The sequence below is a fragment of the Corapipo altera genome, unplaced genomic scaffold (genome assembly GCF_003945725.1).
Source record: "Corapipo altera isolate COAL_440 unplaced genomic scaffold, ASM394572v1 359, whole genome shotgun sequence".
NCBI classification, from domain to species: Eukaryota; Metazoa; Chordata; class Aves; order Passeriformes; family Pipridae; genus Corapipo; species Corapipo altera.
Window position 1 is genome coordinate 2,938,026 of NW_020884948.1, and position 17,391 is coordinate 2,955,416.

General features: G+C 35.3%; 1 protein-coding gene across 4 annotated transcripts in view; it reads right to left on the reverse strand.

Moving 5' to 3' along the window:
• ATP9B (ATPase phospholipid transporting 9B (putative)) overlaps window positions 1-17,391 on the reverse strand; it is a 157,477-nt gene that overhangs the window by 91,587 nt on the left and 48,499 nt on the right. For all 4 annotated transcript variants that reach the window (XM_027662750.1, XM_027662752.1, XM_027662751.1 and 1 more), the window contains exons 7-8: window positions 17,278-17,329; window positions 970-1,064 (exon numbers count right to left, since the gene is read on the reverse strand). In XM_027662750.1, coding sequence (XP_027518551.1) covers window positions 970-1,064; window positions 17,278-17,329 — 147 coding nt within the window. The remainder of the gene's footprint in view (window positions 1-969; window positions 1,065-17,277; window positions 17,330-17,391) is intronic.

The following is a 17,391-nucleotide window of genomic DNA, read 5'->3' on the forward strand; positions in this document are numbered from 1 at the left end:
AAAACCCTCTCCCTTTTGCTAAATTTGAGTGTGAGGACAACTCTAATTCTGGAAGTGTAAGTGCAGAAGTCCTGCTAAGATCTGGCACATAATCTAACACTTTTATTGAGATGACATACAAACAGCCCTTTCAAGGTACATTTGCCTTTAATAAAACACCTAAAATATTTAGTGTCAAAACACCAGAAATTCTGTAAAGATAAATTTCCACAAGCTTGTGACTTGAGTATGTTTTCAGAGGAAGTCTCAACACCAAGCCAAATCTCCTGTAAAACAGCAAGCTTCCCCAGTATAAGGGACACAATTCAGCTTCTTGTTAAGAGACATTTATACAATTTTACATGTGCTTTTGTAGGTATGTGTCTATTTTGAATGTGTATATATACATGCATGCACACTCATGTCCTTTTTCATAATTTTAGATTTATCCATGACACAACATATAGATGCATTTAAAAAATACACACATTCAAACAACTCTTGGAAAGCCCTCTTTGCAAGAACTTGCACACTGCACCTAGTCAGACCAGAAAGCATCTCGTCAACAAAAAGCACTTTACCTTCCAGGAGCAGACTGCTGTTTCCCAAGCTCACAAGTTACTGATTAAAGCAATGGTTCCTGAGGTAAGAATGCCTTGCACTGGCAGTCTAACTTGCTTGAAAACACTGTAACTGTGATATGCTTCTGTGGAGTGCAGATCTCAGTGGAGACCAAAACGAGACCCACTAAGTTGAAAGATAAAAATCCAGTTCTGACTCAATTTCTTTCCAATGGAAAACCAAGTATATTTGCATAATCAACTTCTCGTTCAGCATCCAGTGGAATATCTGTGTCTTATTTATTGCACAAATTAAGGCTGCAGTAACGGGTATTTTCCAATACTTACAGCAACTGTAATAATCTCTTCGATAACGGATACAGATGCACATATAGAAGGTATCTTAAAAGTAACCAGATAAAATGCTCACCCCCAAAGCTGGCAACCTTTGTGTGCAACTGACAGCAACCTTCAGTTTCCAGTCTGTTTCTCCATCCAGCTGGTCAGTTCGAATGAAACACGAACCTTGAAGTTATAAAAAGACATCAAACTATTATTTTGATTTCAAAAATTCAGATTGGGTTAAAACATTAAGAACAGTGAAAGTAACACAATTTACAAACATTTTTAAATAAATGTGCTACACATAAGAGGATTAATATTTTGGAGCGTCTGTGTGTTTTCTTCCAGGAATGCTCCAGATGTCAAAAAACTGCACCATTTTTCTGATGAAAGTAACAATATGCCTGTTTAGGAACTGAGGGAAATCCTACTTTACAGGTTTCTTTATAGTTTCTAAACAGGTTTCCAAATGTTATCAGCAAGAGATACAACTCCAATTGAAGTTGAAAAAGGTTTAGTTTAGTTTCTTTATGGAATTCTGTCACTTGTACAATTTCAACACAACAGAATAATGAACTGAAGCCTGAGATTTTTTTCTCCTTGCTGGTATGACATCACAAACTTCCACTGCTTATAGTCTCCCAGCTTCTCTTAGAAAACTATTTTTTTAAATAAATCCTTAACATGGATATCATTCAAAACAACTTGTGTCCCATTGTATTATACTTAAAAGAAGTAATTTTAAATCATCTATCAGGGATTCAAGACTAAGGAAACCTGTCAACACATGCAAAGTATGTAAGATATGAGGGAAGCTCAAGATACAGACTGATACACGCTGCAGAGAATCAGTGTTCTGTACAGACAGAAGACCAGTATTCAAGAAACAGAAAACTGAGACCAGTGCAAAGCCTCCCCCCACCCCCAATAATTAGTGTGATGGATATCATCAAATCTAGAGTATTACATAGGTCACTACTGTAAGATTCAAAAAAGACTGCACAGGAACATGGCAAATCTATTAAAATATTCACAATTAATTACAATTCCATCAAGCTTGAAGCCTTTTAAAAAAGGTGGTAAAACTTTAGCAGTACTCTTCACAATTGCTACACTAGAGAAGCCTTAAATATTTCTGAAGTAGTAATTACAATTCCCATTACACTACAGCCTAACAACTGCATACACTATTGTTACTGGGTGCTATGGGTGTGAAAAGATTTTTCCAGTTATTTGTAGATTTTAACAAATGTGTATAGACATACATGCATATATACCTATAATTCCTTCTATATTTCAACCGATCCAATAAAATCTAACGAAGTAGTTTCACCCTTAGAAGTGATGTGGTAGCAATTAAATGGACAAAAACACTGCAAAGGAGTTTATCCAGGTTTGAGTCTTATTACAGACAAGAAGACAGTCTGCTAGAACGTGTCAAGGCAATACTTTAAGAAACGGTACCTACCAGTGAAAACAAATTAAGAGAGATTCTTTTACAGGCCATGTGGGCCCTGGTGTAAGTAAAATCTAACAGAACCCAATGTTTTATTCATCAAGGCCTCCAAATTAGGCAGTTCGATGAGCTACTGGTCTGAAAGGACATGGTTGAGAGAGCAGCCACCTGAAATTTTATCTGACTGGAAGGTAGCATTTTTGCACAACAGACTACAAAGAAGCCTACAAGCTTTCATGTAACAGTTATATTTAAGTGTGTAATAAGTAAATAAATCTTTAATGTTCATGTAGACAGATCTCAGAACACATCATCACAGCTAAATTTCACCAAAAGCTCAGAGATGCAAGCTGCAAAGATGTGTCTGAAGTTCTTGAAAGACTGGTTTTAAATTCGTGACAGGATTCTTTATGGATTTTCTTCTAAAAATAAAATACTAGAAAGTATTTTTTGGAGAGTCCAGTGACATACTCTGCATTATAATGAAGCATGAAGTACCTAGGAACAACTAGAAATACCACAGATTCACCACACTTTCTGGCAATGGCATAGATAAGCCTACTCTCCATCATACTTTTCCTGTACAAGGCATTTCATGGTTCTCTTTACCCTTCCTGTCAATGGTTGCTCTCTTCCATCAATTTCATTTAGAATTATACTATAGATCAATGCAGTTCAAGACCAGTGCGGCTCCTGTGAATGGTTGACTGCACATATATTCATTTAATAGAGCTTCACACTATGACATCTATTGGCCAGCTGCATTTCCTCTCCACTTCAGCAGTTAATTTCATCAATAACTTATCTCATAGCCTGTTTCCCTTTTATCCAGAAAAAGGGACTGCTTTCTGCCAAGTCAGCTTTCAATAGTGATCACAAAAGCAAAACTGAAACAATACAGTTGTCTTCTCTATCTCAAATACTGCAGCAGATTTGACTAAGTAACTTTAATTATTCTATAAGGTACTGATTTTAAACCTGGCTTAAGTTAGCTATAAACATGGAAGATTAAACATGTAATTAGAAAAAAAAATTAACTCTTCACCCCTACCAAACCCTTAGACTTGTGTAAAACTAAGTATTCCCCACTGTGTGGGGAATCGTGGGGAATCATGTGGAATCGTGTGGAAGTCACAAGTACTTAACCTTTGAGAGGTATTTCAGTTAACAGTACATAAAACTTCTAAAAAATCAAAGTATTTTGAAAAAATAACTATTTTAATTGCTCCACTTTTAAAATTCTTGGAAGCATTGCACCCTCCTCCCCCAGTGACAAAATTAAAACCAAAAAACCACACAAAAAAGTAGTAAAAAATTGTGTTACATACTCCAGCAGAATGGTTTAGATCAGTGTTAAAAAGTTCTTGTATTTCTAACTTGAATATGACTTGCCAGGTAAAAAACCCCATCTATACACATGTCAGGAATTGCTGTTCCCGCTGAATTCAGTGATAACTCTTGAACCTGACAATTATTTTACAGTGCACAAATAATGAAATTCTTTTTAAGTTCTGTGCTGTTTTAAGGAAATGTCATTAAGTTAACTAGTTACCAACCTAAGCACAGCTGTTTAAAACAAAAAAAAACTTAAAAAGAAAGAAAAAGGAGAAAAGAAATTCTAGACTGAACATAAGAAATTTAAAAAAGGCCACATACAAAGGAGAATGCATACATTTAAGCCTTTTACTTTATACAGTGAGGACACTCAGATGCTCATTTCCCATAACAATACACAGTCATTCAAAATTAGTGGACAAAGTTGAACATTGTGAAAGTCTGACTGACTTCTGTCATTTTAGTGAAAATTTTGGAACTATGTGAAGTAGAATTTAAGGGTTGGTTTAAGGAAATTATACTGAGTTTAAATAGCTTAATCATTTATCAAAAGCGGCACAAACTTCACGAGCAAACTACGTATGTAATATTCATTTAGCCTAATCAGTTGAAGACAGGCATAAATCAGTGTAGAGCAAGTCCATGCAAGGTGCTGCCCAAGTGCAACTAAACTGATTTTTAAAACCATTTCAGATGAAACTGTGAAACCTGAATGCTTAGCAAAGTCCTGGGACTAAATTCTGTTTTGGTGATTTAGCAAAAGCTCAATTATTTGAGTCCTGTCCACAATTTACCCTAAGATTGCTTTTCTGTGGCAAAACAGCACTTGAATACAAAGGATGAAAATAATTTGAAGAACCTGAAGTAACTATGTAACTTCAAATTATAAGGATATATTGCTAATTATTTACAGATTTTTTACTTATGTTTATTTGAGATACTACAGATTAAAAATCTTTTTTTAAAGCTATTTTGTGTGTTAATAGAATACTTAAGAAAACTAATGTTCATTTCAGTAGCTTTTATGGTGTTTTGACACAGAGGTACAAAAGCTCATCTATAAAACTACTAATTTAGGGCCATGACATGCCTGGCCTAGATTTATCAAACAAAGGTAGGGTGCTCAGTACAGGAAGAATTCTACTCACTCAGTGTGTGCTGGACTTAGGGCTTCAGTCAGAACATACCTGAAGGACATGTACACAACAAATGCTTCTGGGAATGGTGTACATGTACACATGCATCAGTGACTTACCTATCCCCAGAAATCCCAAAGAAAAGGGCCCTGAACAAAAGTTCTCAAACTAAACACAGGTTGTTCTTGGAAAATGCTGGTTATATTTTCATCTCAAACTTAAAAAAATTGGGGGTGGGGGGGAATAAATAAAGAGGAAAGAATTCCCCCCCAAACAAGAAATGGAAGCTTCTTAATCAAGTAAAATTCAATTGTATCATAAGCTTTCTCCTAATTAATACTGTGTATAATCATCAGATAGCCAAATCTAGTATTTTTTTATACTACCAAACTTGCTTATCATATTTTATATGTTAATTTCTTTACATTTGGATATCTTTAATTCCTGAAATTATAGTAATGTAAATAAACTTGTGCTTACACGAAGTCCTCAAATTTTATTTTTATATACATACGTCTAAGTATTAATCACAGTTTTTAATATAGGCTTCTGAAAACAAGCTATTACTTGGGATGTTACTTATTTTCTTAAATAAGTAAATTCTAGCTTCCAGGGTTTTTTAAGCAAGTCACTCAGAAAAGAAAAACTGCTGTGTACTAATTAAATTATTTATTACTATTTTATTTGGAAATGTTGTTTCTGTTAAGCAGAAATATGGATAATTTCTCCTTAAAACAATTAGCTTAATATTCAGTCTGTTTAACAAGTAGTTTCTAAAGAAAGTGTAGTTAACAGAAGACACCCAAAATACACAAGATACCCAAAATAGCAGTATTGACAGACAAAGAGCAAATACTTTGCAAAATCTTGTCTATATAAAATTGCATCTCCTGATTTTAATGAAAAGTTATAATAAATAAAAAAAATCATTAAAATTATCTGAATTACACTAAGATTGAATATTTGCATGAGAACACGAGAACTTATAATGGTTTTCTTGCCATAACAAACTAAACTCTCCCACTTGTCTTGTATTCAGAACTTAATTTTCATTTCCCAGCTCCTGGCCTGAAAGAAGGCTCTGAGAAGGAAGTCCTAAGTCATGAAATCAGATGGAAGAGAGAGGATTCTCAATTCAGGAGAAAAAAAACACCAAGGAATAACTTATTTGGATTAGCATTAAAAAAATAACAAAGTGAATGACAGAAGAGTTCCATGCTTCTGTCCCTCACTTTTTCTGCCCTTGATTTGAACAGTCACTTACAGAAGATCTTGTCTTCAACTGCACGTATTTAATCAACATTTTACAAGCGAAATTATTTTTAAAAATGTTTCAATTTTTAGATTTCACAAGCACATTCAAACAAATACTTTCCAAAGAACCTTCGCAAACAACCCACAGGTGGTATTTGTTACAAACGTCAGTATAAACAGTAAAGAATTAGTATATATGAAGTCAATCAACTCAGAAGTGCCGAAAAGTATATTTAACTTTCTCATGGAGGACATTAAAGTTAACAGATTTCTGCTAGCAATTTTTTTGCCATATATTGGGAAGGCTCTTTTTTAAGCTTGCTGATAAGCACTGAAGAGAACTTATAGGTATAATTCAAATATGCCACATAGTATACATTTTAATGTGTGATGAAGATGCACTGGAGGGAAACAACTATAACTTAGTCATATATAGCAGATGTACAGGAGGATGCATACTTTACAAGCATATTAAAGACCAAGCATCCCAGTCTTGAAAAGGTATTGTTTTATTTCTGCATAAATGCAGGGTTGAATTCCACACTCCATTACAAATATATTGTCAGAAAGCAATTGTAGAATGTGTGCACTTTAATTAGTGTTAAAAAAAAAATCATAAAAGTAAATTACATTTACTTTATATAATATGTAAACTGATAAGAATTCATGTCAGTTTTTCTTAAACAGAGATAATGCTAAACCATCACTACACGTCTGGGCTCTTCTCTGTCAAATCTAAATAAATAAAATCATGTCTGCCTTCTCTCTCTAGAGTGGCATCCAATGAATTTTTTACAAATGAGAACAACAGCTACAACTAATGCCTTTCAAGCCTCAGCAAAACTGAATTATTAAATCTGTCTGCCTATATCCTATTACAGCCTACTTATGAATACTTGATTTTATTTTGTATAATTGACAACAGTTGTCAGGAAACGAAGGTTTTAACGGCAATCAAATTAAGATCAACTGGTATAAGTGTCACAGTGAAGAGCTTGTGTCAAGTGTTGATGAATTAATTGATGGGTCACTGGGAAACAGGGCACGTGGAACTGCAGTGTCATAAACAGCTATACATTGTCTGGTAATATTACCAGCCTTCCTGCTTAAAGTGAAAAGCATTGAAAGAGATGGGTTACTAGAATATATCCAAAACAAGAAAAACACACTTTGACTTTGCACACCTAACACCAGATCATTTACAAACAACTTAATTTTTAAATCATTTATATTACTTAAGTGACTATGTGCATGAAAATTTTAAACCGATGACAAGATAAATAGCAGCACCAAGACAACATACTGCAGTACAGAGTTTCATTTACTATTACAATAAGAAGCTTTCAATTATGATAGCTTCTAGGGACAAAAAAATCCCAAGATGCCTGAAACATCCCAAACATTTAAGCTACAATGCCATCCCATAGGATGCAATCAAAAAATGTAATGGCATTTACAGAAGACTGATTAAATTAGTTTAAAAGCATTAATTTCTCTTAAGACCAGGGAAGAACTGTGTGTACTTGAGATATTTGATCTGAATTAAGAAACCGATGAAGCAATTGATTAATTGGAATTTAAGCCATCAGTCACTGGATCCATCAACAGTTTCATTTACATTCTAAACAATCAGCTGATGGTCTTATAGGATACCACGTATTAATACACAGTCAATATGATACCCCTAAACTCATCACAGTTCCTTATTGACAAGAACTCAGATGTTTTTTAATCCAAGCTTGATCACATTGCATCTTTTTTGAATTGCTGTATTGATTCAGTACGCTTTAGGAATTTTTATCTCTGTTAAAACATTATGGAATTCTCTTATATATAGTAAACAATGTTCCAAGTTAAAAGAAAAAATTTATTCACATTCATATTCACATTCTCAAATTTTCACTTACTGATTTATATTATTTTGATATATACAGAAGGATGTTCAAAAGCACTAATCCTTTCCATTTAATAGGATTTGATGCACCACTTTACTTCATTATTCTTCTGATGCACACTAGCTATCTCTTTTTGCAGAGACCCAGTGTTACAGACGAAAGATAGTATGCGTTATTTATGTCTTCAGAGTAACGACTGAATCAAAAACTGCCTTACAGAATGCTTAGAACATTGAAAAACTTCTTGCTTTTCAGATCAAAACAAGAATACTGACTCAACAGCTCCTTGATCTGAGAGCACTGACAGCACAGCAGAGCTCACTGTCCCCATCAACCTCCCTAACGTACTTAAATATTTCTAAAGACCAGTAATACCAAAAATACATATACACCTCAAAGAAAAGTGCTTATAGCAGACTTAAAAAGCATCTTCTCTCTTGAAGAAAGGAGAACTCACAAACAAGAGGCTGAGAAAAGCATATGGCCAAAACCAGAATTCACTGAGAGCATGTTTTGCCTTGAAGATTTTAGCAGCAGCAATAGTAATCAACTAGAAGGACATTTCATTAACTAAATTACAAGGAGCAGGTATAAAGCTTAAACACAGAAAAGTGCAAGTCAAAGGAGTTAACAAAATCATCAGGTTACAATAGGCAAGTGAAAAACAAGAGGATATATTTTTCATTAAAATTTAGCAGGGAAAAGTACATTCTACTTTAATGTTTGATAACTGGGAAGAAGCAAGAGACCCAGCTGCGAAGATTGAACACTGGACTTCATTATGCAAAAAGCAGAGGATTTCTACTTTTTCTGATTTCTTTTTACTTGAAAGACAGAGGAAGGCTGTGCAAAGCTACATGGACACCTTAAGTCAGAACTGTAACTGAAGAAGTTAAATATTTGAGCTAAATTGTATTTAGCCTTCACATGTACCAAGAGCACTGACAGCACAGCAACATAGGCTGTAACATTTGCATGGAAAAACCCAGTGCTCTCCTCAACTGGGTATTCCTCACAAGGCAGGTTCTCCAAGTTAGGGTTTCTACCGCTAGAAAGAGAGCTGCCAGACTAAGGTAGTTCAAGACTAAATAAGCTTACATTCCAACTCCAGCCAGCCATACACCTCAAGCCCCATATGAGAGTCAGAATCAGATCAATATGCGCAAGCCATCCTTTCCTTATGAATACCTTAAGATTGATTTGAGGATCATTTCTAAATTTTTAGAAAGACAACTCTATTGCAAGATTGCTCCTCATTAGACCTACTAATCAGAAATTTGTAGGTTTTGCAGACATTCCTTTTTCACAATAAAGATGAGGCTCACCAAGAGACATTTTCCAATCATTCCAAAAAATCAAGGTAATATTAGCAGCTTGCCCAGAAGAGCCTTGAAGTAAGAGAAGCAAAAAACCACCCCAAATTCAATAATCTAAGACAAGAAAGAGGTGAGAGCAGCTTAAAAAAACCCATAATGCATGGTATCTTATGAACAGATACTTCTTCTAGGCACCATATTATAAACTGCTTCTACACAAGGAATTCTTGAACCTTACCCTGCAAGAGTAATTTCTTTGTCTTTTATATTCAAAGCCTTTGACAAAATACCCACAGTTCTTAATATACATATAGTTTGTCTGCCTGATTTGCCCTGCCTCTGAGATGTGCTTTGATGATTCTCACCTTCAGCTTCTTTAAGTTGTTACCCCAAACTGGGGGAATTGTTTGGGATTTCAGGATATTTGAATTGCTACTCCAGCCAAGCCACCAAATGCCCTTAAATTTCTGGGGAAATGCATTATCACTGGCAAGTGGGAACAGGTGAGTTTATATCTAACACAATACACGGTCTCCTTACAGATAAATTTTATCAACTTTACTAGTCTTTTTTTTAAATACAAAAATTAAATAAAGAATAAAATATTACTTTGTCACTGCTTATTTTGCTACAAGTCTAATGAAACACATGGATTGTGCCAGTTGCCCAAGTATGCACAGAAAATAAAATAATTAGGGAATGAAATACATGTCTTCTAATAACATTTTCATCTCCAATACAGAGTAATATTATTGGGGGCTTAATGCCTGCTGAGACCACCTCCTTCCACCACATCACATTCATACTATCTGACTATATCTTAAACAAGTAGCTGATCACATCGAATTACTATTACTCAGTGGCTTAAACCAGATACCAAAACATTTCAAGCCCGAGTTAAATCAAATGCTAAAAACAGAATAGGAACTGAAGTATAGAAACAGATTAAAGTAGTTTGGACAGATTGTTGGCAGCTACTCATGCCCCGAAGATAAACTTTTATCTGGCCGTATGTGCAAAACTTAACTCTAGTCATTTATCATTCTCTATAGCAATAGATTTTCAAAGCATTTCAGTTTCCAGACAGGTAGGTTTTAGAACTCTTGTTTTCTAAACATAATAGAAAATTCCAGAATGTGTGACTAATGCAACTCCTTCAGCCTTATTATTCTGCAGTGGCTGGTTTTATGAAGAGATAAAAAGAGACATCAGTTGCACAGTTGAATTTCAAATCAGAGGAAAAAATACCAGTTTGGTTTTTAGATATCTGAAGTTCCAGAACAGGCTGGGGTTCAGACAATTAAATTATTTGTAGAACACTTACTCCTAACTGTTCAGAATAAATAGACAGTACTTGCATCATCTTTATTATATTTTTCCTTGCAGTGAGTTTGAAGTTTAATTCTTTGACATAAGTGTTCTACTAATACTTGCTTTTTAAGATTACAAAACTGGATCTTTTTAACAAGTAAACCATACTTGCTGGCACCACACTCTCTTTTTGTAGAGCAGTGCTTAAGAACTCAAAGTTTTCAAAATAACTCCCTTCTTTGATAAGCAGACTTTGTTTGAGATGGTAGACTCTGGAGGAAGCCTTTACTGATTAATTCACAGCTCCTTCCAACAGCAAATCAAGCTATATGAATGATTACTTAAGTCTGTACTTGCACTGCAGAGTTTATGCCAGTAAAATGTTTAGCATTTAAAATAAAAATCACATCTGAGACAGTTATATTGCTACAGAAATGAATGGCTACAAAGCCTCAAAATAAAAATTATTTTCCTGTTTTATTCCCACACTTTACTCATACCACTGTTGTTAACATAATTACAAGTAAAGAATCCTGAAAACTCTTAACTACAAATTTTAATACAAGTGAAATTACTCTTCTTGCTACAATTCCGAAAAGTATAAATATGTTTGCAAGTAGTATGTTATACTTGAGTAAATATATAATTTTTAAGTAGTTTAGTAAGTGGAATTCAAGACACTGACCTATGCAATGGGGCATGTCCAGAGGGATGTCGACAAGCTGGAGAAATGGGCTGACAAGAGCCTTAAAGTTCAACAAGAAATGGTGAAAAATCTTGAACCCGGTGAGGAACAACCAGTACATGCTGGGGACCATCCAACTAGAAAGGAGCGTGGTAGAAAAGGACCTGGGGATCCTGGGGGCACCAGGCTAACTGTGAGCCAGGAACATGCCCTTGCAGCAGAGGAGGGTAATGGTATCCTGGGCTACGTTAGGTAAAGTATTGCCAGAGGTCGAGGGAGGTGCTCCTTCCTCTCTGCTCAGCACTGGTAATATGGTTACACCTGCAATATTGTGTCCTGTGTGGGTCTCTCCTGCACAAGGTGGTATGAGCATGCTGGAAAAGGTCCAAAGAGTGTCATGAAAATTATGGACTGGAGCATCTCCCATATGAGGAAAGTCTGAGAGAGCTGCAACTGCTCAGCGTCAAAAAGACAAGGCTGCGGGATGATCCTAATAATGTCTATGAATACCTGGAGGGAGGGTGCAAAGACTGAGCCAGGCTCTTTTCAGTGACAGAAACAATGACAGAAACACCTCTGAACATAAGGTGACAAGAATTATTATTTTTTAACTGTGAGGATTACTAAGCACTGGCACAGCTTGCCCAGAGAGCCTGTGAAATTTCCCTCCTTGGCAATGCTCAAAAGCTGTCTGGACATGGTGTCTGGGCAACCAATTCTAGGTGGCCTTGCTTGAGCAGAGGTGTTGGACCAGATGATACCTGGAGATTCCTTCCAGCCTCAACCATTCTGCGGTACCATCTAAAGTACTCACAGAAGTAAGACCAAAACAATGTAACTCTGGTCTGAAAAACAACAGATGTAGCAACTGTGCAAGTGGCATTACCTTACAAAGAATTAAAGGTTCTTCACAAAGGATTGTGAGAATTTCAAAATGATTTTCCATTTCCCTATTGCTTGCATTGCACAGCTGTAGTGGTAGATAAACAGTATTTTGGAATGTTCACGCCAGAAAATTACTATATGCTGGATTTAAAGATATACAATAATAATATTGGTTTATGATAAAGATTTTTGCATGAAAGCATGCTTGACAGCAGTGGAACTGATCAGTTAGTGGCAGTTGCTCTCTCCAGAGTATCACCTCTAATAATAAAAAATAAAAAACCCCAGACTTTTGTCCAGTTTGGTAGGGGACCTTACGAACAATAAGGGTTTAACTAAGATTAATCAATTCTTACCCCTAAAAAGCTACTAACAAAAGCCAGTATCATAACAGCACTGTGGTTAGTCTGTTATAGGCCTCATTAGTTAGCAGCAGTACAGAACAGAAACAATTCTTCGCAGTCCTAGTGTCTATGCAGCACATCCCAAGCCCTAAAGCTCATTGGCTCTTCCAGCTGCAGACTTGAGCAAATAGTCTGTTCAGCCTTAATTCCATGTACAATGCCACCACATCTTTCTCCCAGTAACTTTTGACTTGTGGCCAATTTCAACCAAGTATGGCAGATCAGCGATCTCAAGGTTATAAAGTGTCTTGAATTTTTGTGAAAAAAGAAATGATCAAAGAGCCACACGAATAAGAGGAAAACCAAGCTGTTAGCTCCAACAGTAATCTGTTCTAGGACCTAGCAAAAACTAATAGCTAAAAATCAACATTTGCTTAGCTCAGAAACAGCCACTGCATATGCAGCTTTTCTCCATGAATAATAAGGATCTGAGGTTATTGTGTGTGTAAAAGAAAAGTGTGGAGAGAAAAAAAAAACTTCATTCATTCTTTACTGACACTTTGTAGCCACCCTATAAAATTTGTGTTCCTCTCAGAATTTCACATTTGAAAGCTACCAGGGCACAAATACTCCAAAGTCTTATGAACACATGCACCAGATTTTCATGAAAGACCAGATCCTGTTCATGTCAGAACATGACACGTGTTAGCACAGGAACACCTGACCTGGATCAGAACCCAGTTACTGAATCAAGGCACAACCAAGGCATCAAACCAAGGCACAGCCAACGTGGAGTACAAGGATTTTACCTTAAGAAGGTAAGAGCTCATCTTTGAATTTTTCTTGTGTTTTACACACAGAGTGTCTTTGATAATATTCCCATAATGCTGAAGTTCTTAACACATGCTCCAGCTGGCAGTTCCTATGGACAATTATGAAGTTATATGATGATCTCTGGAATGCTTTTGATTTACGACTGAGGTTGCATATAGACGAATAAAATGCAGAGAGCATGACAAGCAATTTAAAAGTAGACCTGAAATGGACACTTTTGAGGGCCACTTAGAATCTAGCCTAATTTCAGCAAGGGAGCTTTGTATTCGTGTAACAGAGATCTTGCCTACATTTGCATAACAACTTTACACTAAGGTAGTCAGATGGTTTTGGCATGATGCCTGCTTACACAAAAAATGAAAATAACCTTTAAACTGTCTTTTGTAGTTGGTTCAGCATGAATATCTCCTTTCATTTAGTGGAAGGATGATAAATGGGACAAATCTTTCAAATTGCTTGTCACCTCTATCATTTATAATGAGCAAAACCAAGATTCAGCCATAACTAATCCCCTCCTACCATTTTAAATATATAAGACCCCAATATATAATTCCATAAATTTGTTGCTCTTTGGGTTTTTTTAATTTCCTTTTTTTAAAAATTGTATTTATTTTCAATCAATGAACATCTTTTGGAAACCTCTGTTATATGGGGAGCCTGACAGCAGCAAAGAATTCTCATCTGAGGAGTGATTTCATTCCCCTCCATTCCCCTGGGAAGTAATCCTAACTCTAAATATGAACAGCCATCTAGCTGCCTCCACTCATGAAAGAGAGGAATACCAATGTTACGGACTGCCACGTGAATACAAAACGAAGTCCCACCTATATTAGTCTCTAGACTATAACTTTTGTAAATGTCTGATTAAAAAAACATAAGAAACTTAGAAATTGGACACAGGCACACAATTATCATCAAGTCATTACATCAGATTCTTTGAAGATATCATTCCAGCTAAAAGACAATGCATCTGATAAAGAAAGGAAAAAAATAGATCTAATAAGAAATTAGTTTTATCAAAATAAGATTGATACCCCAAAACGCAGCTTCTGCTACGTAGAATCAAAAATACCGTAGAAAACTCAACAATCCTAAAAGTGCATTAGAGGGGTGGGGTCTAGGCTGAACTGTTTAACTTATTTATAACTCAAATGGCTTCTTTTTCTGACTGAAGATATAGGATATTGCAGTGCTGCAGACTACACTAATATGCAATGTAAATATTGAAGTTGGAAAATAGTACTTTGCCTCAAAAGAAGCTTACAGGGTGGATTGGATTTTAAGATTAGTTCAAACTCTACTCTTCATAGATTTATAGTAAGAAGCTATAGTTAAACTGCTTTATTGCACAGAAGATAAATTACATACAGAACATAAAACCATCAAAAACTGTTTCACAAAGTACTTAAAAGTGTCAACTATAAATTAAACCATAAATCAGTCAAAACTGCAACATCAGGATGCAACAATTACAGATATAAGTGTTCATTCTTTAGTAAAAAAACAATTACTGCCATATGCTTGAAGTTCGGGGGATTATTTTGGTGTGTTTTGTTTTCTTGTTTTATTTTTAAACAAGTGCAACACAAATAAAACTAGTTAACCTGTTGCTTATTTATAGAAAGTGTATTTTTAACATTAAATTTCATGTTCCAGGTGTAGCAGAAGTTTATATAAATAACTTATATTGGAATTCTAGGAAATTTGCTCTTTACTTACATTATCATGAACATTTACACAGTAGGTACAGAACTCTTGCAAATTGCTCACAAGCATTTTGTAATATCAGTTATGGAAAGTCTATTGTTACAACATGATAAACTTTTAAATCAAGTAGCTTTATTTTCTAGATAGCAAATTAATGGAGTGTCTTAGAGGAAAAAATCTAACATTCAAAGAAAGCTGACTGAAGTACACTTAAACACGGAACCAGACTCGATAGATCTTACTTTCAAAAATATTTTCTTCACACATGTCTGACACAGGGATTCACCCTGTTCCCTTCCCCCATCTATTTCTTGACAAAGAAATAGTCTAAGTTCGATTAACTGTGGCCCTTCCAGATTTACTATTCATATATATTCCAATCAAGACATAGAGGTATCCTGTACAGATGCATTTCTAGCCTGTAGTTCATTGACAACCACACCTGTGCCCCACCCTTCAACTAACAGTACTATAAGGAAGGGAGGCTACACAGTGTCTTATAACCTCACAAGCAGAATCTATACGATTTTAGGACTTGCTTTGTTGCAAGTTAGGCAACTGTCTCATAATGTTCTTGTTCGTTTATTCCTGCACTGACAACACACCTCATACAAACTGCTGCAAGGATCCTAAGGAGAGTGAGCTAGCTCTCATCAAACAGTTCTTGGTGCTCCTCCAACAGCAAACACTGCACAGTGTTACATATTGAGTTTCCTATACATTTCCTATACATTTCTACTGTGTGTACATGACTTAAATTACAACTGCTACATACTCGTGCTGGAGTACATGATGATTGTTTCCAAACACTTTGATATATAACGTATAATCCAACACAGGCTAGTAAAGGCTAGGAAAATTTTGGATTAACACATCAACACATATTCACCTTCCACCACTCCCATTTTGCATGCAAGTGGCCTAATTCAAAGTAATTCTTGTACAGGTGCAGAAGTCCTACTTTCTACTTTTCTAGGAGCTGTGACTTGAGCCAAAACACATTTTGGGGCAGTAAGGGCAATATCGATCCTTTTATTATCATGTTGGATACAAAAGATTTGAACAGTCAAAAGCATTATGCTTTTTAATAAAATGTGGTACTGTGAGAGGGAATAAAAGGAAAAGCCCTTGTATCCTGAACCAGAGGGTAGTTAATGAAGATGGAGGTCATATAAAGACTACTAGGAAACTTCATCAGTCCAGGCCAGTTACAGATGATCAACTGCCTCTAATCAGCATTTGAAAGTCATTAGCAAGACCCAGTAACTACACAGTAACTCCTTCTTTCAGCAAATATATAGTTCTAGTCAAATGATCTCTGCAAATTTAGCCTTTTACCTGAAATATATGATAGACCTCTAGTGCCACAGTGACACACCAAGTGCCACTAATACAGGGTTTACCAGTATCACAGCTATTAGCTTTCTGAAATTTAGTGCTGTCTGACAAAAACCAGACAGTTCTTCAGGATCTGAAGAGAACTGGTAGTATAAACGAGGAAAACTCATTGAGTTATATAGGGGGGGCATCCAATAGTAATTTCTAAACTTTACAAAACAGCTGTAATTTATAGGGTTCCTATAAAGGAGATATTTGTTTCTCAAAGATTAGGAGTACTCCCCCATCACCGTGTGAAGGGAAATAGATCTAACAAGAAGTACTTTTCTTTCTCTCACTCAAAAAAAATCCTGGGGAATTTTTTTGGCTGACCAAAAAGGTATTATTATTTTTAAGTAAAATAAAATGAAAAAAATCAGTTATTTCAGGGGTTTAGACAATGGTAAAACACTTTTTCCAAAAATAATGATTTTAATCACATATTGGTGGGTTCATATTTCAGTTCTTTTCCATTTAATAGCTGTAATACAATCAGATAACATTTAAATGTATGTTGCGAGACAATGATTAGTTGTAGATAATTTAAAATGCTGTCAAATCATAATAATCAAGTATTTGATAAATATTTTTAATATTTAAACCTTTTGTTAAAACAATTCATAAAAATCACCTATTTAGAAAAACATACCTATAGAAGTGTCAGGTTCACAATAAGATTACTCCTGGTTTACAGTCCAAGCATACTGTATTTCTCACCTATGGACTCTTTCCCATTAATTGAATGAAGGTAGAGCTCCATCAATCTATTCGACCAATCCAAATTGGCCACAATGCACAATCTAAAATTTTAGCACAAATCACCAGATTATCGTGTAAGCAACGTGAATTGTCAAAACATACCCGTTTTTTCCGATGTTCTAAGAAACACCATGTCAGATGGGATTCGTTGATTCTGAGAGGAGAAAAAAAAAAAGTACATTTTTTCTAAGTAGGAAAAAAAATAAATTCCAATCA